Consider the following 22,750-nt stretch of genomic DNA (forward strand, 5'->3'; position numbering starts at 1 on the left):
TTATAATAGCTTATATGTATTTATTATTACCGTTACACTAATAAAAATGGCAATTGAGGCCTTCTCTAATAATAATCTATTGAGGCCAGTTTAAATAGGAATATTTACTGCGGCTGATTCCAGTAATCCTATTTATAGGGGCTTCCTCTAGCAAGAATAATGGTTCTGGTTATAACTGTAACCCTAGACTCATATCTCCGACTACCTACTCAACATTTCCACTCGAAAAGAAGAGGCGAGTCCAATTTCACAGGCCAAAACCCAAGCTCCCCGTCGTCTCCCTCAGACACCACATCTGCCCCACCCACAGTCACCCCATCTCAGTAAATGACAGCTGTGCAGTCAATTTCCAGCTGCTCCAGCCCCAAACCTTGGGCTCACCCTCAGCTCCTTTCTTTCTCTCATCTCCCACGCCAGCCCGATTTGCAGGAGCAGACGGTGTCGGCCCTATCTGGGGGTTCTTATCCAGAAAGCAGCTCCTTCTGGCCCAGCCGCAGCCCCAGCTTAGTCCAGATATCACCATCTCCCGCCTGGTTGATGGCAAGGGCCCCCTCCCCGGCCCCCCTACCCCAGCCCCAGCCTCCACCCCTGAGGTCTGCACGGCGTCAAGACGCATTTTTATTAACACAGTTCAAAGCAGGTCACTTCTTGGCTCTCAGCCCTCCCGAGGCCCCCATCTCAGAGGCCAAGTGGACATCCACCGATGGGCACCTCCGTGCCCTCTCACCCCTGCGGCCCCACCCTTTGTCATCTCATTAGCATAAATGCCCAGGTGTGCTGGGGAGTCTCCTTGCTGGTCCAGGTTTGCTCCGCCTCTGCTCAGACCACTCTCCTCTTCCCGAACGTCCCTCACGTCTTAGCTCAGAAGTGACCTTTTCAGCGAGGCCTCTCTGGCCACCTTACTTAAGATCACAACGCACTCCCTCTCCCCTACAACGACTTCAGTCACCGCCAAATCAGAGGCCAAACTCCCTCCGCGAGGATGCCCTCACCTCAGGTGCCAGCCGCAAGCTCCAAGGCCACCCTGGCTTCTCCCCAGCTGGTTGCAAATTCGCGGGTCCCTACAGAGTCCCTTAGGTTTCATCATTTGCTCCAGTGACTCTCAGAACTTGGAAAAACACTATCCTAAGGATTGCAGCTTAGTTAAAGCAAAAGGGAGCGACTCAGAGCCAGCCAACCGAGGAGACGTCAGGGCAGGGTCCAGCGGGGGCTCATGCGCGAAGCTTCCATCACCGTCTCCACGTGGAGTCAGGACCATACCCAGAAAACGCTGCCAATCGGGGAAGCTCATCGGGGCTTCGCTGTCCAGGGTTTTGTTGGGGTTTCGTTATGCGGACAAGATTGAATCCATGTCACTGTGGTTGAACTTGACCTCCAGTTGCTCTCCCCTCCCGGGAGGTGGGGCATAAACCATCAGGTGTGTGTGGGTGACCCCTCAGGAACAAATTTAGGATTGTCTTCAGCTCCTTTCTTTCTCCCCTAACATCTCTCGAATAGTGTTGGCTCCACCTTGAAATTTCATCCAGAAATCGGTTCCTTCTTGCTCACCCACAGCCACCCCCTGGTCCCAGCCACCACTGTGTCTCACCCGGGAGAGTCAAAGGGCAGTCCTCTCTTCAGATGCCAAATTCCTTACTATTCACCCCCTTCCTGCTTTTTTTTCCCCACGGCACTTTTCCCTGACATACTACATATTTTTCTGAGATGTAGTATCTCATTGTCTGTCTCTCCAGCTGGAAGGGGCAGCAATTTGCACCTGATTTTGGTCACTCCGGATCCCCAGGGGCTGATAAAACAGCATGTGGCCCAGTATGGGAACAGGGTTTCTGGCTGGGGGCAGGGCCTTGGGACTGGGTGGGGGGCTTCAGCAGGAGACCCCCGGAGTGATGGTATCAGAGGATGTTCTGTAGCAGTTGGAGCTGCCGAGAGGTTCCTAAGCCCGGGAGAGGCCGGGAAGGGCTGGAAGGAGTTGGAAGAGACCTGGGGTGGTTCAGGAAAACTGTCAGTGCTTGGGCGAGACTGGTAGAGACCTAAGGAAACCAATGATTGGGGCAGCAGGGCAGAGAGGGCACTTGGGGTCTCAGCAAAAGCTTCAGGAAGTGGCCCCAGTGTCCCCTCTGGCAACCCCAAGGTCCACATTGTCAAGAAATTGCACAGAGTTACTTCCAGACACCACCACCTTGAGGACTGTGCTCAGCTGCATCTGCTTCGGGTTCTTCCTGGCGGCCTTCGTCTGTCCCTACTGGCTTGAGGTGTGTGCTCCAGGTGGCACTAAGTACCTGGGCCTGTGGTCTACCTGTGAGGCCTATTTGTGCAGAAACCTGCTGGAGGCAGCTACGGGGCACGTGTGCCATGGAGGGGTGGGGAGATCACAAACAAGGTTAGACCTGGGGGGGGACAAAGATGAAAATGGTGTCTGTGTGTGTGTGGTGGTGGTGGGGGTTCTCTTTGAGATAGAAGATAAGGGAGTTGGAAGATGCAGGAGGAATGAAATAGGTGTGGGACTGGAGTTGGGGATGTGGTTGGGTTTGGGGATGGGAATGAGGACGGGGCTAATTTTCAGGATGAGGACGGGGTTGGGATTGGAGTGAGAACTGGCATTGCGGATGGAGAGTGGCTGGTTTGAGGGCTAGGGTCAAGGATGGGGTTGGGTTTGGGGTTGCAGCTGGAGTTAAGTGGGGGCTGGGTTTGGGGTCAAGGTCACATATGGGGTCTAGGTTCTGACTCTCCCCTCACCCAACCCCCCTGGCCCAGACTACCTGAAGACCGTCCGGCTGCTCCCTTCTGCAGCCATGGCCACGGCCAACCTCGCACTGGTGCCCATTCTGCTCATGACCTCCGTCCACCTGTGGGAGCCTGTGCCCCTGAACACGTTCTCAGCAGTGGCCAGTTACCTCACCAGTGAGGGTCTGGGCAGGGGATGGGGACTCTCCCTTAAAGGAGTCTCTCCTGGCCCCCTGGCCGTCCCCTTCTCCAGTTCTCCTGGGACTGCTGGCCCAGCTCCTCTTCATGACAGAGCTCCTCTTTCAGGCCATCTCCCAATTCATAAAGGTCAAATTTTCCTGGGCGTTCTACCTGGGCTTTGGCGCCTTCACCTTATACCTGCTCACAGGTGAGGCACGGCCTGGACTTGGTGTTGGTGTGGGAGGGGGAGGCGGGTGCCTGGAGAACCCGAAGGCCTGCAGCAACACCTCTGTGACTTCCCCACCCCTAGGCACCCTCGTCCTGGTGTTGGGGCCTGTCTGGCTGGAGACCCAGCCCCAAGCACACCTGCCTCTGAACTCACTCATCGGATGAGGATGGGAGCGTCTCTTCACCTGCACAAACCTTTCAGAGCTGTGATTCTCTATCCTTTGTCTGCCCTGGGCTTAAGCTCCAACCAGGGACTCAGGAATCTGAGCCCACCCAACCCTCCAGCCCCTTCCCCTCCCCCGCTGCAGCTCCAGGAGTCTGGACCCCCAGGCTCCTCCCTTGTGGAGCCCTTAGTGTTGGGGTTCTCCTCACCTGGCAGGAAGGTTACAGAACGCAGGGAAAGCATGACTCTGCTCTGAAATGTCCATCCGGCCACGCCCCCCACCTCCCCCACATTTAGCTCACACCCTGGCCTCGGTGGCCACCTCCCACCTCTGGGCCCCCAAGCCTCTCTCTCACCTCTTCCAGGAAGCGCCACCCTGGCGTGGAGGGTTTCGCGGGGGCATACAGAACCCAAGGCAGAGAGACAAGTTGTAAACCACCACCTAAACCACTGATGTCTTGACGCCCTCTTCCCTGAGGGGAGCCAGAACCAGGCAGGGGGCTGTCGTGTGCGAGCTGCTACCGGGAACTGTGTGACACCAGCCACCCTCCTCTTGGGGAGCACAGGACTTCTAGCCACCCCTACTGCTTCCTGGCTGCTTTCTCTCAATCCCCGAAGACCAAGGAGCCTGGGCGCACAGCCTCTTCCTCTCTCCAAGGCCCGGAGTCTGGATCACCAGCCTGTCCATCGTCGCCACCCAGGTCCCAGAAACCCAGCACCCCCCACCATGGAGCCCTGGAGACCCCTGGCTCTGCTTGTCAGCTCCCTGGCCCTGATATCCGACCTGGTGGCTCTGAGCACGGATTTCTGGTTCGTGGCCCTGGGGCCCCACTTTTCAATCCACTTGGGCCTCTGGCCAAGGGCGGGTTCCGACCAAGTGGCAGGTAAGTGGGAGTGGGTGGGCTTGCAGGGGGTGGTTAGTGGGACAGGCGCTCAGCGGGCTGTCTCCGGGCAGGCTACATCCACGTGACACAGAGCTTCAGCATCCTGGCCGCCCTGTGGGGCCTGGTGTCCCTGGGCGCGCTCACCCTGCCCTGCATCTCCTCATTGTCTGCCCCAGGCCGCATTCCCCTGGTCTCCACCATCACAGGCTTTGCTGCAGGTAAGGGCTCGGGGCCGGACTTGGACACCGAGCGCTGGAGAGTCGCTGCCAAGGGGCTGAGCGCTCTCTCTTGCCCCCGTCCCCAGCTTTTTTCATGACAGTTGCCATGACCGTGTATACCATCCAGCAGTGGGGCCAGCCTCAGCACCCCCAGATCCAGACTTTCTTCTCCTGGTCTTTCTACCTGGGCTGGGTCTCGGCTTTCCTCTCGGTCTGCACAGGTGACTGCTGCCCTCCACCCTGACCCCCAGCCCAGGCCCCCCGGGAGCAGGGCAGGGACAGATGCTAATCTCTCTCTGCCACTCCAGGCGCCCTGAGCCTGGTCACCCACTGCCATGCCCCCCGGCCAGGCTACGAGGCTATGTGAGCAGGAATGGCGGGATGAGCTTTGGAGCCCTCTTCTCCGGAAGGCACCATCCATCAGGAGGCCCAGGAACGCTGGACCCTCCATCCCTCCCCCCAACCTCCACCCCCACCCCCAGCCCTTCACTTGTACCATCCCTCATGCAACAAAATTTTGCCGTGATGTGGTTATTCCGAGATTAATTCAGCAAAGACGTAAGCCAACCGTGCGCCAGCTCCACCTGCCTGCAGGGAGCTCCGTTTTCTTTCTCTTTCTTTTTCTTTTCTTCCCTGTGTCCTTGCTTTGTCTCTAACTCTCTCTTCCTCCTGGGTTGGGTCTCCCTTCTCCTCGCTCTCCTTTCTTTTTTTTTGTGCCCAGTGTCAATCTGCTCATCGCTCAGGGACCGTGGCCTGAGCATGTGTTCTCTGCTAGGCCGCACTGGGGCCGTGGACCTGGGTCATAGCCAGGGCTCCCACCAGGGCCTTGCACCGGGGGTTGGGGTGGGGGCAGGTATAGATGAAAAGCAGTTAACCCAGGCCAGATAGTCAGCTCCAGGGGAGAATGCAGGAGGCAGATCGTGCAGAGATGGAGTTGAGCCTCTGTGGAAAGGGCATTTTGGGATATCTTGAGGACTGAGGAAAAGCAGAGCAGGCAGAGGGGCCAGCTCACAGTGGGGGGGATGTTGCGCTTTGTGGCTGAAACGTAGAATCAAGGGTGGGGGGAGAGGAAGGAAAGGAGGAGGGGGCCAGGGCCTCTAAGGCCACCCTTAACCCCCTCCTGAGCTTGATGGGGAGCTGAGAAGGTTGTGAGCAGAGGAGAGATAGTGTCAGCTCTGGGTGTCAGACCCCTCCGGGGGTTATGGGGGAGGCCAGAGGGTAGGGAAAGCCTCTGGGAATGCAAGGGTAGGAGCAGAGAGGTGGGGCCTGGGGCCAGGCACAAGACTGGAATAGAAAGGAATGAGCCAGACAGCTTCAGGGGGCAGGAGGGCAGGACGCGGGGACCCAAGGGCTTTATGGGGTGGGGAGCAGCCAGGGGGAGCAGGTGGGAAAGCTGGGCTGCAGGTGGAGCTTGGGGTGGCGGCAGGAGCTGCAAGAGAGTGGCTCCCTTGGCAAGACAGTGCAAATCCAAGCCTCAAGGAAAACCCGCACGGAGAAGAGCCCGCAGGGGTCCTGAGAGGGCAGTCGGAGAGCAGGGGACCAGACGAGCCTGTGTGGTGCCCCAGAAGCTAAGGGAAAAGACGTTTCTAGAAGTAGGAAGTGGTCTACCATGTCATGACCCATGTCACACCTGCTGTCTGACTCAGAGCTGTCGCATTGCTGGGATTCCGCTGGGGGTGAGGGCTTTATCTCTTTAAATGGCCCCAGAGGAAGGGGGTCCTGGAACTCCTGCTGCCTCACAGAGACCCAGCCCCGCCCACGCTGCGTGTAAGCAGCCCTGGAGAGCTGGTGTGGCCACTTAGGCGGGTGTGAGGGTGGAGGGTGTGCACTGGGCGGCTGAAGGGGGAATAGTCCCTGGGAAAGGGAGGTGTCAGGGAAGACAGGGAGCTCTTAAGCACGGAGCCTGGGGGAAGGTAGCCTTGGTGGAGGAAGGGGGTCTCAGGTACCCCAGCAGGGTTGTTGGGGGAGGGGTCGCCAGGAGTAAGGGCTCCAAGCAGGTATCCCTGGAGGAGGGAGTTTTAGGGGCAAAGCAAGGCCTGAGGGAGGCTGCCTATCCCACCCCCACCCCAACTTTCACCCCCATCCCCACTCCCAGGGGTGCTGGGGGAGGAGTCTGGGGGAGCGGGGAGCTGAAGGAGGATGTGTCTGGGTGATGGAAGGAGCTGGGGGGAGGACCTTGGGGGAGAGGGTCTCACCAGGATGCAAAGTGCTGGGGAGGGAGGGTCCTCAGGGGAGAGGGTCTTGGGAGGGGTGGAAGGAGCTGGGGAGGGGGCAGCTCTGAAGAAGGGGCCAGGGGCCGGGGGCAGGGGTGTGGCCCCTCATGAGCCTGTGGCCCTCGCAGCAGCCTCCGTGGCATGGGGGTGAAGCACAGCCTTCAGCGAGGGGGCACCCTGCTCAGCCTCCTGGCCAACATCCTCATGGTGCTGTCCGCTGCCACCAACTACTGGAGCCGCTACCCCGACGGCCACAGTGGCCTGTGGCAGGAGTGTCACCAAGGCGTCTGCTCCATCAGCCCCTGCCAGAGTGAGGCCCGGCTCCTGCGCCGACCGCAGCCCTCGCCACGCCCCGGACCCCGCGCCCACCCACCCCCGGGGGCTGGCGACGCGGCCTCCACATCCCGCCCCCACGCCCGGCCCTCGGCCAGGCGCTCGCCGCGGGGGCTGACGCGGTCCCTCTCCCCAGCCATGCTGGCGGTGACGGGGGCGTGCATGGTGCTGGCGGCGGGCTCCGGCATCGTGGGCATGGCGATGGGGCTCAAGATCGTGAGCCGCCACGGCGACGCGCTGCGGGGCCAGTCCACGAGCGCCATCCTCTTCCTCAGCGGTGAGACGGCTGCAGGCCCCAGGGCCGGGCAGGGCAGTGGGCGGGGCGGGGGCGGGGCCCGGGCGCAGGAGGGGCCCGGGCGCACGAGGGGCCCGGGCGCAGGCGCCCCTGGCCACGCTCACCCGGCGGTCGCGGGCCAGGGCTGCTTCTGCTCATCGCCTTGACAGGCTACACCGTGAAAGATGCGTGGAAGTCCGACGTCTTCTTCTCCTGGTCCTATTTTGCGGGGTGGCTGGCTTTACCCTTCTCTATTCTCGCGGGTAACCGGGAAGGCGGGAGCAAGCGGGTGGAGGAGACCCCCCAGGCGACCCCCACCCCTGCCACACTCAGAGCCCCCCCCAGCCGCCCTCCCGGGAGAGCCCACAGCGACCTCCCAGGGACCCCCGCCCCCATCTCTGCACGACCCGCCGTCTCCACTCCCCGGGGGCCCCAGACCCCGCTCCGGGCCCGCCCTGCCTCCGCTCCGAGACCCACCGCCCCCCTCCCGCCAGGCTTCGGCTTTCTGCTGGCGGACATGATCTTGCAGAGCACGGACGCCATCAGCGGGTTCCCCGTGTGCCTGTGACCGCCGCCTCCTGCGGCAGAATAAAGGAACGGCTGCCAGCACCGCGGCTCCGTGGGCCTTCCTGTGGAGGGTGTGGGGACATGGACACGGGGACATGAACGCGGAGAGGCCGGGGTCTCGAACACGGGCTCGCAGACGCGGGGGTGGGGGGTGGACTGGCAGCAGGAACACAGCGGGAACCGGGAGACACTCGTGGACGCACGAACATGGGACATGGATTTGGAAAGCCGCGGGGACCCGGGGGGAAGTGAGGACATGTGGGGAGGTGGACGCTCGGGGAGAGCGCGGGGAAGAGGGTGGGAAGTTTGAGGGTACTCAGGACGACCCCCAGCCTCTCCATGCCCGAGCGCCCCCCACCGCGCCAAAGCGGCGCGACCTTTCCCCTAGTTCCCGGCCACACCTCCTCGCGGACCTTTTCCCTTCCCTCGTGGTCCCGCCTCTCACGCCGGGAGCCGCGGCCTATTGGTCCACATCCTCCCTCCCGGCCTCTTCATTGGTCCTCTGTCGGGGCGGGGAGGCGGGCCCCGCCGCGGTTGGCTGGCTGGGAGCGCGGTGCGCAGGCGCAGCAGGGGACGGGGCGTGGCGTCTGGATCCTGAGGCCGAGCGGGAGGCCTGACCCTGCGGGCGGCGGCGACAGGAAGATGGCGGAGCTGCGCGCGCTTGTGGGTGTCAAGAGAGTCATCGACTTCGCTGTGAAGGTGACCGGGCCCCCCTCTCCTACCTCCCTGAGCCCTGCGGCCGTGTACTTCCGGGGTCAGGAGCGCACACTGACTCGTAACCTCTGACCTGTGCCGCGCCTGTCCCCACTGTCAAAGTCGCACTTGGGGGCAAAGATCAAGGACTGTGAGGTTCTGATGTCCGATCCCTCTTCATTCGGACCCGGGCCCCCTGGGGTCATGACCCCGTCCCTTTCCTCCAACTGTTGAGACATGTGCAGGGCAAGTTACTTTCCTGTATTTCTTACCTGCTGGGGAGTCCTAGTCCTTTTTAAAACAGGGAAACTGAGGCAGCGAGCCAGGAAGGGACACAGCCCAGGCCCCAGTCCAGCCCCTCCTGACTCCTCACAGCTTTTACCCACTAGGTTGTATTCCCTGCGAGAGATCTTTTACCCCCATAGCCAGACAGTGAGTGAGGAGGCCTTATCTTGGAAGGGAGAAGGAAAAAAAGAGCATTTTTGTTTCTTGGAGGCGGTAACCAACCTGTCTGAGCAGGGAGTGTCTGGATTTTGCCCGGAAAGTGGGGTAGGAGAGGACAGCGTGTCTCTGATTGGGGCTTGTCCCTAGAGGAAAGCTGGTCGGGCGGAGATGAATCAGACACAGCCCCCCACCCCCACTGCCCTGGCCAGTTTCTCTCAGTATGTGGCCTGAAAGCCAGGCAGAAGGTGGTGTCCGTCCGTCCATCCATGGCTGTCTCCCCCATCAGACTTGAGAGCTGACCTCCACGTCCCCAGCAGTGCCCAGCACGGCGCCTCAGCACAGTTGACACTGATATTGCTGAAACCTGCAGTGATCACAGTGGCTGATGTTTAGGGAGCCCAAACCATGTAGTGTTCTAAGTCCTTGGCAGACGTTACCCCTTTCGGTCCTCTCGATAAGCCCGTTGTACAGGTGAGGAAACTGAGACCCGTGGAGGTTTTGTTTACTTGCTGGCTCGCCCAGCTAGTGGGTGGCAGGGCCAGGGTTTAAGCCCTGGCGGATCCAGCTCCAGAGCCTGTGCCCTCCCTCAGCGTCTCCCCACCTCAGCTGGCCACCTGTCACGGTGTCATGTGCTCCTCCCACTTCTTTGGCTGCTTCTCGGGGTCCCTCTGTACCCTCCTCTGCAGCAGCCCTGCTCCCCTGGGCTGAGATGTCTGCGGTCGTATCTGTCTCCCCCAGCAGGCAGGTTGCTGCTAAGGGCAGACCTGGGTTGACCTGTTCTAGGGTTTGGCATCTCCCAGCACGGGGCCTGACACAGGGGAGAACTGAGGTGCCTGTACCCTGGGGCTGCTTCTGTCACATCCTGTCTCTCTCCGTACTTGTCTCTGGATGTCCAACGAAATGATTCAAACACTGCCAGGTATCTGTTCACCAGGCCAGACCCTGGCCCCATCCACTCTCCTCCTTCCCTTGCCTCCTGCAGTCTCAGCCCTGACCCTCCTGCCCTCCCCTTCTCTCTGCCCTGTCCCCTCTTCTCCATCCTCAGGGCCCCAGAGGTTCAGACCTGGGCCTCGCCCACATGGACCCTGACCCCAGCCTCCTCCCCAGCTTGCAGTCCATCCCCCACTAGCTTCCGGGGTCTTTCCCCGCCCCTGCCCTGCTCATAGCCTCCCTGGCTCCCCAGCACACCCACCTCCACTAGACAAAGTCCCAGCCCCTCAGCCTGGCCCTTGAGCCCCCTCATGGTCTGGCCACAGTCCCTCTCCAGCCTTGTCCCCTCTAACCCTGCACCCGTAGCACCAACCTGCTCGTGCTTTCCTGACAAATCAGGCTGCTTCTTGCCGTCCCTCCCCTTTCCCCGTGTCTTCTGCCTGGGCACCATTCCTGCTCCACCCTTCACCCCACCCTCCCCTCCTTTACTCTGCCTAAATGCCACACTTTGACTGTATCTGAGTCAAATCACCTCCTCCATGAAGCACCCCCTTGCACTGCCATCAGGCTAACTGGTGCCTCCTGGGGGCTTCTGCAGCCCCCCTGGGCTTCCCTGGGTCAGCTCCCCCAGTGGGTGGCATCTTCTGTTGAAACAGATGTGTTCCCCTCCACCACTGGATCAGCAGCTCCTTTCAAAGAGGGGCCAAGTTTGAGTCTGTAATCTTGGCATGGCTCCCTCCCCTCTTTCAAATGTTTGCTCGAACGTCACTTCCCAGTCACCTACTTCAAATTGCATTGCCCCCCCGTTCTTGTCCTCCCCCTTTATTTTTTCCATTCTCTTAGCTCCTTGTCATCCACTGTACAACTTATTTATTGCTTTAGTGTCTGTCTCCTTTTCCAGAATTCGAGCCCCAGGGGGAGCAGGGGTTTTGCCTGGAGTGTACACTGCAGGCTCAGGCAGGGGGGCTATTAGAACAGCTCAGAGCACGGGTTCAAGTTACACCTTCACACTTCCTGCTGTGTGGCTGTGGGAGTTATTTAAGCCCTCCGTGTTAGTGTCCTGCTGCCACTGTAACAGATTGCCCCAAATGTAGTGGCTTAAAACAGCACGGTTTATTTACTTGCAGTCTTGGAAGCCAGAAGTCCCAAACCAGCCTCACAGGCTAAATCCGAGGTGTCAGCGGGGCTGGCTGCTTCTGGAGGCTCCAGGAGAGAGTCCTTTTCCAGCCTCTGGAGGCTGCCTGCCTTCCTTGGCTCATGGCCCCATCCTCCTCGTCAATTCCAGCAGCGTGGCGTCTGCAGAGCTGCCACTCTGTCCCTCTGCTCCCCTCGTCACATCGCTTTCTGTCTGACTCTAACCTCCTGTCTCTAACATTACAATGAGTCCATCCATGTAATCCAGGAAAAACTCCCCAGCTCAGGGTCCTTCATGTTGTCACATTGGCTGAGCACCCTTTGCCACGTAAGGGATCATATTTGCAGGGTCTGGGGATTAGGACACGGACACGTTTCAGGGGCTGTCGTTCAGCCTCCCCCCCCACGCTGAGCTTCTTTCTTCTCATGACAGACGGGACCGTGGTGGTCCCTGCTTTTTTGGGTTGCTCTGAGTGGACGTTTGTAAAGCTCTGAGCAGCGTGCACATGGTGAGTGCCAGTGGCACCCCGAGAGCCTCGTCGTTGGCAGGATGTAATGGGGACTTATTTAACAATTTATTTAAGACGTAACATCCTCTACCCACGTGTGTGGGTGTGCTGTGTGTGCACATGTGGGAGGCTGTGCTGTGTGTGTGTATGTGTGCTGCCTGTGTGCATGTTAGGTGTGCTTCGTGTACATGCCTGTGAGTGTTTGCATGTGTCTGCGTGTGTCTGCATCAGGTATTGGTAGACATCGGGCAACCCGGCAGTACTCATCCCAGGCCGGGGGCACATTTTCCATGAAACTGAGGAACTAAACCTTCCCAGCCTCTGTCAAGATCCTGGGAAAGGCTGTAGCAATTCTGAATTCACAATTCGGTAGGACTCCCAGAGTATATGAACTTGGGCCAATTTTGGGCCAGCCATGCCTTCTGTCGCTTCCGGGGGACATGAGAGGCTTGTCCCTTCAACACTGGAGGAGGCTGGGCTTCCTTCTTCGGGGGCACGCAGACACATGCAGACACTCACAGGCATGTACACGAAGCACACCTAACATGCACACAGGCAGCACACATACACACACACAGCACAGCATCCCACATGTGCACATGCAGCACACATGCACACATGGGCACACACAGCACACCCACACACGTGGGTAGAGGATGTTATGTCTTAAAAAAAAAACAGGAAAACCTGTTCCCACCCCTGGGCCAATTTGGGGCCAGCCGTGCCTTCTGTCGCTTCCGGGGGACATGAGAGGCTTGTCCCTTCAACACTGGAGGAGGCTGGGCTTCCTTCTTCAGGGGCATGTCACTGCCTGCCCCAGAGGAGGGCCCCCGTTGAAGGGTCTCGAGCGTTGATCACAGGGTTAGGGGCCATAGCTGGGACAGCGCAGGGTTGGGGGATCACACAAGGTTAGGGGACCACGCGGAGTTAGGGGGCCACAGCTGGGACCATGCAGGTTTGCCGTCTCCCCTTGTGTCCTTGTCTGTCCTGCTGGCCCTTGTGTCCCCAGCACATGCCCAGTGCCCCGTGGGGGAGACTAGAGGACAGAGGGAATCAGGAGCCATGCGCTGTGTCCAGGGCTCAGGAAAGGCTGTCGGGAATCACTTCATAAAAACCTGCTCAAATGTGGTGGGCAGCAAATGAAGGAACTGGCCCTGGTAGCTCCCAGGGCACGCTGGTTTTATGGAGCCATGGGCCTCCCAAGAGGGACTTGAGCTACAGCCTGGGGTTAGGCTCTCGGCTCTGCTGCTTCCTTGCTGTGTGACCTCGGGTAAGGCGCTTGGCCTCTCTGTGCCTCAGTTTCCCTATCTGTAAAACGAGGGTGAAAATAGAAGTACCGACCCCCTAGGCTGTTTTGATGCACATAAAGCTCCTAAAATACTGCCTCTACCAGTTGTAGCTGTTTTTGTTGAGTGTTTATACGCTGCACCTTTAAGAGAAAGCTTGAAAGCTTAATTCTGAGTCTCTACCTCAATTTATAAAACCTTGTCCTATAAAAAGAACAACCTGCCACCGATTTTTACACCAACCATTGTTTCCTGCTTCTGTAATTTAACTAAACAGAGCTTAAAAGGTCTCCTGAAAGAGCGAGCTGGCACGCTTCTCCTTCTCGGTGCTGCCGGAGGGTTCTCGTCCGTGACTCCTCTGCAGTCAGGAGCTGGGGACACTCACTCCAGCCACAGCAGGAACCTCCCCGAGGCAGCCAGCAGGGGCCTTTTCCTGATGAGGGGCTGCTCTCCCGCAAGGGGAGGCTCCTGTCTCAAATGCTTCCCCCTTTCAGGAAAGTGAGGGCTTTTGGGTTTTGTTTGCCGTACTGCTTACTAAGCATTTGCCAGGTGCACGGTCTAATGCATGACTCCCATGAGCGAGTTTTCAGCTGTTCTTTGGGCAGCTATTTCTTGTGCATCTACTGTGTGCCAGGCCTCGTGCTAGGTACTGAGGGTGCAGAAATGAACAAAACAGACCGAAAAATCCCTGCCCTTGTGGAGGTGACATTCTGATGGGGAGAAAGATAAGAAATAGAAATTATATTAGTGTAACATTGGATAATAAAATAACTTTACAGCGTAACAGAATAGGATAGGATAGAATAGAGTAGAATAGAATAGAAGTCACATCACAGCATAACATGATACACTGTATCTCTTCCAGCATTGTGGCAAGGAAGATAGAAAGTTATATGTATGACATGCTTAGCATTGTCCTTAGTGAAAAAATAGGGATTCAGTACATGGTGGTTGCTCCAGTTATATTTCTTAAAAGTAAGTTTATTCAAGCCTTCAATTTGGGCCTTATTTTTCATATTAAAAGGACTTTAAAAATGAAATAATAGTGATAGGAAAGGATGGGTTTTCTTTTCTTCTCCTCCCCCTTTTTCTCCTCTACTCCGTCCCCCTTTTTCTCTCCCTTCTCCTTCTTCCCGGCATGGCCAGGCTGGGAAGCCACCGACTGAATCCCAATCCCAGATGTCTGTCTCTGCTTCCATCTTTCCAAAGGATGGAAGCAGAGACACCTGCCAGCCACAGGGGCAGGGCCCCTGTGCCCCAGCTCACCCAGGCTGCCCCCCAGGGCTCCGGCCGGGCCCTTGCTGGCAGCCACGTCGGGGAGGGAGAGGGCGAGTCACAGGCCGGGCCCCGCGGGCTCCTGGGGAAGAGCGGGCTATGCAGCCAGTCCCTCTGGGCAGCTCTCGCGGTGTCTCACACCCAGCCTGCCCAGAACTGAACCTGGGTCCCCTGCTTGTCCCCAGAGGCCTCCTTCCCTTCCCGTCCCATCTGCCCAGGCCCCGCTCGGGCACTGCCTCCAGAGATATCCCGGTTCCACTTCCAGAGACCTCCCGAATACATCCTCTTCTCCTTCGGGCACCTCCATCTCTTATTTAGCAACTAACCATCTCCCCACCTCCATGCTTTCATTTCCAATTTTCTCCACCAAGAATCCAGAACAACCTCATGGAAACTTCAGGTGGATCCACTCGTCTATTTCCCCTTCCCCGTCCTCAGGATCAAGACCTAGCTCCTCACCACGGCCTCCTGGGCCCATCACGGCTGCTGTATAACAAGTCACCACACACTTTGTGGCTTAGAACGCCACAGTGTATTCTCTTAGAGTCCTGGAATCAAAGTGTGGGCAGGGCTGGTTCCTTCTGGAGGCTCTGGGGAGAGCCCTTTCCTGGCTGCTTCTGGTCCCTGGAGGCCGCCTGCATTCCTGGCCTCGTGGCCCCGTCCTCCATCTTCAAAGCCAGCAGCATGGCATCCCCAGCCTCTCCCTCTCTCTGACCGCTCCCATTGTCGTGGCTCCTTCTCTGCCTCTGACATTCCTGTCTCCCTCTTATGAAGCCCCCGTGATGATGTTGGGCCACCTGGGTACTCCAGGGTTCTCTCCCCATCTCAGGGCCCTTCATTTAATCACATCTGCAGAGCCCCTTTTGCCGTGTGAGGTGATGTGCTCACAGGTCCTGGGGTTAGCACGTGGGCATCTTGGGGGACCATTATTCAGCCCCACAATGGTCCAGCCCTGTCAGCCTTTCCATCCTGCTCATCACTCTCTTGTGGACACAATGGCCACCTCCTTGCCTCTTCCCACCCCAGGGCCTTGGCACGTGCTGTTGCCCCCCACCCCCAGCCCTTCCCTCCCACTTCACCACATCAGCCCCGTTCATCTCTCAGGTCTCAGCTCCGGGCCCTCCACCTTGGGGAAGCCTCCCCTGGCTGCTGCCACATCACCCGCGGTTGGGACCCCGGCATCCCCTCTCCAGCTCCCTGCACCTCTCCCTTGGGGAGTAGTCCTTCGTTTGGGCCAGGGTCTCGCGTGCCCAGGTGCACCCCCAGGCCCTCCTCTGGCCGGCCGTGTGGCCTTGGGCCAGGTGCTCCAACTGTGGGCCTCAGTTCTCTCTCCTGCATGTGGGGATAGCCGGGCGGTCCCCAGGATTAGCGAGTTAGGGTTGGGTGAGGGGGTGCAGAGGGGGCTCCTCCATGATGCCCCCGGGAACCGGTGGCTGGTGATCTCACCCCCATCCGAGGAGCACGGCAGGCTGAGAAATGGCCCCAAAAGAAGGGGACCCAGTGCCTGGCCCTGTCAGTGTGACCGTATTCGGGGAAAGGGTCTAAGTGGATGTGAGTAAATGAAGGCTGTTGAGGTGGGAGAGTACCCTGGGTTATCTGGGTGGGCCCAGTAACTGAGGTGGAGTGAGATCACATGTGCGCACGTGCACACGCACACACAGACACACTCACACAGACACACACACACGGGAAGGCCACATGAGACACTTGAAGATGAGAGTGATGTGAACACAGCAGGGGATGCCGGCAGCCCCAAGTCGAGAGAGGCGAAGAGCAGATCCTCCCCGGGAGGTGGCCCTGCCGGCACCTGGCTCTCAGCCAGTGAGAAACTGCGGCACCAGGTTTGCAGTCATCTGTCGCAGCAACTACGAGAAGCTAACACGAAGGTGGTTCGGTCGTTCCCTCTGTGCCTCCTGAGCCAGACTGGGGGCTCCCGGGGCCGGGGCCCTCCTTCCACGGCTCCCGGCTGCCCCCAGACCCGCCCCCGGGCCCGGCACCTGGGGCGGTGGGTGCTCGGGCAGACCTGCTGTGCGAGGGGAGGGATCGGCTGCCTCCGCCGCCTGGGCAGAGAGAGGCTCCTCTGCCGTGTTCTTCAGCCTAGATTGTGAATGTTCTTGGGTCATGGAATCAGTGTGGAAGGCTGGCAGTTTTACAAAAAAAAAAAGAAAAAATGCAAAATGTCAGGGTGTAGCATAAAGAGCAAGGGTGAGTCATGTTCCCTGAGCCAAATATGGCAACTGTTTTTACAGAAATAGGTGGGGAATGTTTACAAATACATAACATAACATGTATTTCTCACTGTGGGTTCCAGTAAACAAAAATGAAAGAGCAAGACGCTCTTTCAGGCCCCAGGGGTGGCCCCAGAGCAGGGATGAGGCTGTAAAAGGTCCCTGCACTCAGAGCAGTGTGACAGGCTGAAGGGGCGACCCACTGCCCCCAGTGGATTCTCACCCAGCCCTGCCCCTGGAGCGGGGGGACACTGGACAAGCCACAGCCCCTCTCAGTGGGCCCAGCCCCCCGCTTCCCTCTGAGCCCACCCTTCCCCCCTGGCCGGGCAGATCCGGGTGAAGCCAGACAAGACAGGGGTGGTCACGGATGGCGTGAAGCACTCTATGAACCCCTTCTGCGAGATCGCCATGGAGGAGGCCGTGCGGCTCAAGGAGAAGAAGCTGGTGAAGGAGGTCATCGCCGTCAGCTGTGGCCCCATGCAGTGCCAGGTGCTCGGCCGGGAGGGGCCGGGGGCCGGGACCCCTGGGTCTGAGGGAGGAGGGGCTGGGGGCCTGGGAACCTGCATTCCTGGGTCTGAGGGAGGAGGGGCTGGGGCCTGGACCCCCGGCTCTGAGGGAGGAGGGGCTGGGGGCCTGGGAACCTGCATTCCTGGGTCTGAGGGAGGAGAGGTGGAAGCTGAGCCCCGCCTCCCCTCCTGCAGGAGACCATCCGCACCGCCCTGGCCATGGGCGCAGACCGGGGCATCCATGTGGAGGTCCCGGCCGCAGAGGCAGATCGCCTGGGTCCCCTGCAGGTGGCCCGGGTCCTGGCCAAGCTGGCAGAGAAGGAGAAGGTGGACCTGGTGCTGCTGGGCAAGCAGGTCGGTGTGCCCCTCACCCTCCTGCATCTGCTCAGGAGATGGGGCGGACGTGAGGCGGACCTGAGGGTCGCCTGGCCCAGGGCCTCAGGCGTTCCCAGCTGAGCAGTGTGGCTCAGGGAAGGACCGGTTCATACCCCTTGAGGACCTGCTGGGGGAGACTGGAGGCCAGGGAGGTGCTGAGGTTATGGCCCACAGGGGAGGGGACAGAGAGGAGAGGACAAAGCAGGGAGACAGACGCGGCCGGAGGGACAGGGCTTGAGCTTTGAAGGGAGTGGGTGGTGGGGGGTAAGTGCTGGATTCCAAGGTAGGAAACTGGCTGGAGAGGTGGGCCTGGGGGTGTCTGGGAGAGGCCTGGACTTGAGATGAAGACTGGAGGCCTTTGGGGGGCACTGGGGAGCCCTGGTCTGAGCAGGGGAGGTTGGAGTCAGCTCTGGGTACAGGAAGACCCCTCTGGGGCTGTGGGGGGTGCTGGGCGGTTGGGACAGGAGGCCAGGTCAGTGGAGTGAGCTGGGGTGAGCGAGGACCCAACTAGAACGTCCCACCGCCCCGGCCCTCCCAGCTGAGCTGGCCTGTGGCCTGGCCCATCTGTTGGCCTTGGGAGACCTGGGGACACCTTCCTCAGGATGTCTCCACAGCCCCTTCCCATTCGAGGACACTCAGGGAGGGAAGAAGAGGGTCATCAGAAGAGCCACAGGCAGGGAATTAGGGACAGAGGCCGTGCGAGAAGGCCACAGACCAAGAGGGAAGACAGGCTTTGGAGGCTTCTAGAACATAGAGAAAGCTGGGGTTCCAGAGAGGAGATACAGGGGCACGGGGGGCATGCTGGCCTCTGGGTGAGGATAGGTTACTGGGTAGCCTGCCCTGCAGTTTGGGGAACGCACTATGAAAGTCATACAGTAGAAAACAAAGAGAACAAAAAGCAGCAGATTGGGGGTGCAAATTGGTGCACTGAGGCAGAGGGTTTAACTGGAGAACGGGCCAAAAAGGTAGGCCCCGGTGGGACTGTGGATACCCAGGACTCAGGCCAGCTTCCCAGGACACAGGTGCTGGCAGCACAGCCCATTGCACAGCCCTTTGCACTTGCTGGTGGGACTCAGACACAGACATCCTGCCTGTCCTGGTTGTTAGGGACAGTTCCTGGAGCCAGGGCCTCCCGTTGGGGAGATGCCAGACAAACCCATCAGGATGCTCTTTGTCGTAGGGGGCAGAATCACAACTTAAACTAGCTTAAGTCCCAGGCAAATTTATTAGCTCATGTAAATCAGGCTTCAGGCACAGTTTGATCCAGGGTCACGTGTGAGCTCTCGGCTCTGCTCCTCTGCGTTGGCTTCACTCTACGGCATCTCCCCAGCCTGGCAGCCCCGGGCTTTTTTCCCAAAAGCTCCACTGCAGCTCCTGGGGCTGACTCTTCACTGTTGAGCTTGAGTCATGGGCCCATCCCCAAGCCCATCACTGTGGCCAGGGGACAGAATGTTCTTGCTGGTCAGACCCTGTTCACCCAGCTCCCTAGTGCAGCCGGCACAGGGCCTGGCTCACTGAAGGTTTCTGGGACTATACAGTGGGCAGACATTTGAAGTTGGGGTGCCATATGCCCCCACATGCTCCTGGACAAGTGGCTGCCTGTCTCTCGGCCCAAGTGAGTGTGTTACTCTAGACCAGGAGTCAAGGAGCTATGGTCCCTCTACTCCGGCCAGTTTTTGTAAGTAAAGTTGTATCAGATCATTGCCATACAAGTTCATTTATATGGTTCATTAACCCATATGCTTACAGGTTACAGGGGCAGAGACAGAGTCAAGTAGTGTGACAGGGACTGTAGGACCTGCAAAGCCTACAATGCTTATTCTGTGGCCCACTTTAGAGAAGGCTCACCCTCCCCTGGGTAGGGTGGGAGGGGTCCCGTCGTCAGGCGGCCTTCTCTCCTTCTGCACGCAGGCCATCGACGATGACTGTAACCAGACGGGGCAGATGACGGCTGGCTTTCTGGACTGGCCACAGGTGAGGCTGGGGTGGGGGGCCCCTGCTGAGGGCCGGGCCTGGGGGCTGCAGACCGGGGGAGAACACGGGAGGGCAGGAGGGAGGAGCTGGGGTGCTCACGGCAGGGGCACCCGGCTACCTCTGGGGGCTCCACATGCTCCCTCCCCTCCGGCCTTGCTCCTCCTGAGCCAAAACCGCCCTGGCCTCAGGGCCTTGCACTTACTCTCCCGGCAGCCTCAGGTGGCCCCTGGCCTGCTCACGCCTTCCCGTCAGGTGTCTGCTCAGGTACCACCTCTTCAGAGGGGGCTCCGCTGCCCACCTTGTGTGAAGTACTCAACCCCCACCACTTGAACCCCAGATTCCCCATTCCCTGTCCATGACCAGCGCTGTCCAATAGAAAGTAACGGAAGCCACATACATAAATTAAAAATTTTACATAGTCATGTTGAAAAATAAAAAGAAAAAGGCAAAACTAATTTTAACACTATATTTTATTTAACTCCACGTATATAAAATATCATGTCAATGTGTAATTATCATACAAAATTACTGAGATATTTTACATCCTTTTTTGGGGGAGTGGGGGGGGGCAGTGCTAGCTTCAAAATCCAGTGTGTATTTTGTATTTTGGTACCTATCCGGATGCTAAATTTCCATCAGAAATCCTTGATTTAGCACCGATCTACTCTAAATCCTCGATTTAGTCACAGTTGAAAAAGTAAATTCCCATACCCAAGTTGTTCCAAGCAAACTTTAAAGTTTTCCCCATAACTGAATCAAGTGTCCCTGCTGTTTAAAAAGAACTCGATTGAAGAATGATTCCATGAAACCATCCCCACAACCATGATACTGTTTCTCAAGTTTCAGTTTTTTTTAATTTAAATTAAGTAAATAAATTAAAAATTCAGTTCTCGGTCATGGTCGCTGTATTTCAGGCGCTCAGTAGTCACACGGGGCCCCCGATGGAGAGCATGCAGCTCTGGACCGTTACCTTGTGTTTCTCTCCAAAGCATCTGTCTGTGACTGGGCTCTCTCAAGTCCCTGTGTCAGTCTGCCAGGGCTGCTGTGACAGACACCACAGGCCAGGGGACTTCAACAACAGCAATTCATCGGCTCCCAGTTGTGAGGGCCAGAAGTCCAAAATCAAGGTGTCAGCTGGGCCACTCTGTAGTCCGTAGTGAGCTGGCTGTGGCTCCCGCAGGCCTCTGCCACGCAGCTGGCTGAGCCCTTGTGTCTTCTCCGGTCTCCACATCCATGTCCGATTCCCTTGCGTGTACGGACTCCAGGCATGCTGGCTGAAGGCCCGCCCTCCTTCAGTTTGGGACCCGAACTAACATCATCTTCCCAGGTCCTATTCACACCCGCGGGACCAGGTTTCTGCCTTTTGTGGGGGGCACGATTCAGTCCCCAGCACCCCCGTCTCTCGTTTCATCACATCTTCTTTTCTCTGCAATGATCCTCCACCTGTGATTACTCTGTCCCTGGCTGTCTCCCCCACTAGCACATACGCCCTGAGAGCTGGGGCCTTGCCAGCCTGGTTCATGGGGTATCCCCAGAGCCGGGCTCCTGGGGCACTTGGATGAGGCTGTCAAATGAGCTTGAGTGGAGAGACAGAGAGGGGTGCAGGCCCCATTAGTTCCTGGGCCAGGGTGGGGGAACGTGGAAGGACCGTGGGGCAAAGGGCCTGGGCCAGAGGATGGCCACTGAGTGAAGAGGAGGGCCCCGGGGGTGCCTCGAGGATGGAGGTGGGCACAGGCAGGGCAGAGAGTTCCTACGGGTAGAATGGAGGGTAGTGAGCATGCGACTGCCCGGGCATGCATTTCAGCTCTCGGGTTTGTCAGCTGTGGGGGCAGCGGGCATGCTCTCCAGCCTCTCTGCCTCAGTCTTCTTGACCTGTAAAATGGGGACATTGGCATTTACCTCTTGGAGTTGCTGGGAGTTGCTGATGATTTTATACAAGTAAGTTGCTTAGAAGAGTGCCCAGTGCACAATATACGGTCACTGTTATTCAAGCAAGGGGACCCACCTGCAAGGCTGGGGAAGTCGCAACCTGTGCCTTGCTCCCAGGGAAAAGAAAAGCAACCTACCCTGGATTTTTGAGATCCTTTGCTGTGGCTCCTCCTCGTTCTGAACTCGAGGGTTTAGGCCACCTTGCAGATCTCTCCGTCTTTTATTCTCCCACCAGTTCTCACAGTCCTACTTCCTTTTGGCAGTGGAGCAGGGAGGGGAGCCTGGAATAACCTTGCCCGTTCTTCCCATGTTGTCCCTCCTCAGGGCACATTCGCCTCTCAGGTGACGCTGGAGGGGGACAAGGTGAAAGTGGAGCGGGAGATTGACGGGGGCCTGGAGACCCTGCACCTGAAGCTGCCAGCTGTGGTGACCGCCGACCTACGGCTCAACGAGCCCCGCTATGCCACGTTGCCCAACATCATGGTGACCGCTTGGCTGGGGGTGGGGTGGTGGTTATGGGCTGAGGGCCTGGGAATGAGGGCAGCATTGCAGGAGAAGGGTAGGATCCAAGGATGAGGAAGGGATCACCCGGTCGTTTTGGTTGAGAGGGAGGAGGGTTTGTTGGTTGTCTCTGCAATATGGAGAGTTTATGGAGACTATTTTGGCTAACAAAGCACTTACTAAATATCTTAGCCAATTGAAAGACTTCAATGGGTCATATTGGACAATATTCCCATTGTCATTCTAGCCAACAGAGAAAGTTCACTGGGTAATCTTGGCCAAATAAGGAGGATCCATTAGGTCACCTTGGTTCATCAGGGAGATTTCCCCTGGTAGTCTTCACCTTAGGAATTGTTAGGCCGTGTTGGCTAACAGGAAGAGCTCATTGCTCAGCATGGCCACTAGGATGGGTTTATTGGGTCAGCTCAGCCAGTGAGAAGGTTTATTGGTCATTCCAGCCAACAGGGTGGGTTTAATGGGTCACCTCAGCCAACAGGAAGGATTCAGTGGGTCATCTCAGCCAACAGGAAATCAGTGGGTCATCTCAGCCAAAAGTCATTGGGTCATTACTGCCAAAAGGATGGGTTTACCAGTCCATTCCAGCCAGTCAAGGGCTTATCAAGGTGACTGACTACAAGAAGACGGACAGTGACAACGGGAGGGCTCCCCAGGGCTCTCCGGCCACCAGGAATTGTCTGCAGCAGGCGTGGTCCCATAGGAGGCTGCATGTGTCCTGGCCATGGGTGGTCCAGAGGGGTTCCAGCCAATGGGAACTGTGCTGCAGACATGGCACCCAGGGGAAGGAGGCCCCAGGAGTAATGGCCGGTGGGCAGGGCAGGGGCTCCAGCAGCCCCATGATCCATGGCTTCCCGCGTGCAGAAAGCCAAGAAGAAGAAGATTGAGGTGATGAAGCCCAGCGACCTGGGCGTGGACCTGACCTCCAAGCTCTCGGTAGTCAGCGTGGAGGAGCCACCCGAGCGCACGGCCGGCCTCAAGGTGGAGACCACAGAGGACCTGGTGTCTAAGCTGAGGGAGATCGGGCGGATCTGAGCAATAAACTGTGACTCCTGACGTCTGTCTCGTCAACTCATTCAGTGGGGACTTGTTTTTTGATTTACTCAACAAACACTTCCTTCATGCCCTGTGTGCTGGGCCCTGTGCTGTGTGAGGTGGGGACCCACG

The 22,750-nt window shown here is 58.2% G+C and overlaps 2 protein-coding genes across 14 annotated transcripts; both read left to right on the forward strand.

Annotated features, from left to right (window-relative positions):
* The first annotated feature begins 3,660 nt into the window (after positions 1–3,660).
* CLDND2 (claudin domain containing 2) lies at positions 3,661–7,863 on the forward strand. Of its 13 annotated transcripts, XM_037819645.1 has the most exons (7): positions 3,666–4,105; positions 4,251–4,397; positions 4,484–4,618; positions 6,739–6,920; positions 7,080–7,220; positions 7,361–7,480; positions 7,712–7,858. In XM_037819645.1, the coding sequence occupies exons 1-7, from the start codon at positions 4,023–4,025 to the stop codon at positions 7,783–7,785; spliced, it is 882 nt and encodes a 293-aa protein (XP_037675573.1). In that variant the 5' UTR covers positions 3,666–4,022; the 3' UTR covers positions 7,786–7,858. The 13 variants fall into 13 exon arrangements, with proteins under 13 accessions (XP_037675559.1, XP_037675560.1, XP_037675564.1 ...); XM_037819636.1 differs by having other exon boundaries at positions 3,663–4,105; positions 6,739–7,220; positions 7,712–7,863; XM_037819637.1 differs by having other exon boundaries at positions 3,663–4,105; positions 6,739–7,220; positions 7,388–7,480; positions 7,712–7,862.
* A 467-nt stretch (positions 7,864–8,330) lies between these two features.
* Positions 8,331–22,658, forward strand: ETFB (electron transfer flavoprotein subunit beta). The gene is made up of 6 exons (XM_037819646.1): positions 8,331–8,483; positions 16,614–16,772; positions 16,985–17,143; positions 19,076–19,138; positions 21,392–21,550; positions 22,448–22,658. Exons 1-6 carry the CDS (start codon positions 8,427–8,429, stop codon positions 22,616–22,618), a joined length of 768 nt encoding a protein of 255 aa, XP_037675574.1. The 5' UTR covers positions 8,331–8,426; the 3' UTR covers positions 22,619–22,658.
* Positions 22,659–22,750: the final 92 nt, after the last annotated feature.

The sequence above is a fragment of the Choloepus didactylus genome, chromosome 27, assembly GCF_015220235.1.
Source record: "Choloepus didactylus isolate mChoDid1 chromosome 27, mChoDid1.pri, whole genome shotgun sequence".
Classification (NCBI taxonomy): Eukaryota; Metazoa; Chordata; class Mammalia; order Pilosa; family Megalonychidae; genus Choloepus; species Choloepus didactylus.

Coding starts and splice junctions, on each gene's coding strand:
- CLDND2 (XM_037819631.1), top strand. CDS start 4,023: ATGGAGCCCTGGAGACCCCTGGCTCTGCTTGTCAGCTCCCTGGCCCTG. Junction 4,398..4,483: donor CATCACAGGCTTTGCTGCAG/GTAAGGGCTCGG, acceptor CCCCGTCCCCAG/CTTTTTTCATGACAGTTGCC. Junction 7,221..7,360: donor CGCCATCCTCTTCCTCAGCG/GTGAGACGGCTG, acceptor GTCGCGGGCCAG/GGCTGCTTCTGCTCATCGCC.
- ETFB (XM_037819646.1), top strand. CDS start 8,427: ATGGCGGAGCTGCGCGCGCTTGTGGGTGTCAAGAGAGTCATCGACTTC. Junction 16,773..16,984: donor GTGGCCCCATGCAGTGCCAG/GTGCTCGGCCGG, acceptor CCCCTCCTGCAG/GAGACCATCCGCACCGCCCT. Junction 17,144..19,075: donor TGGTGCTGCTGGGCAAGCAG/GTCGGTGTGCCC, acceptor TTCTGCACGCAG/GCCATCGACGATGACTGTAA.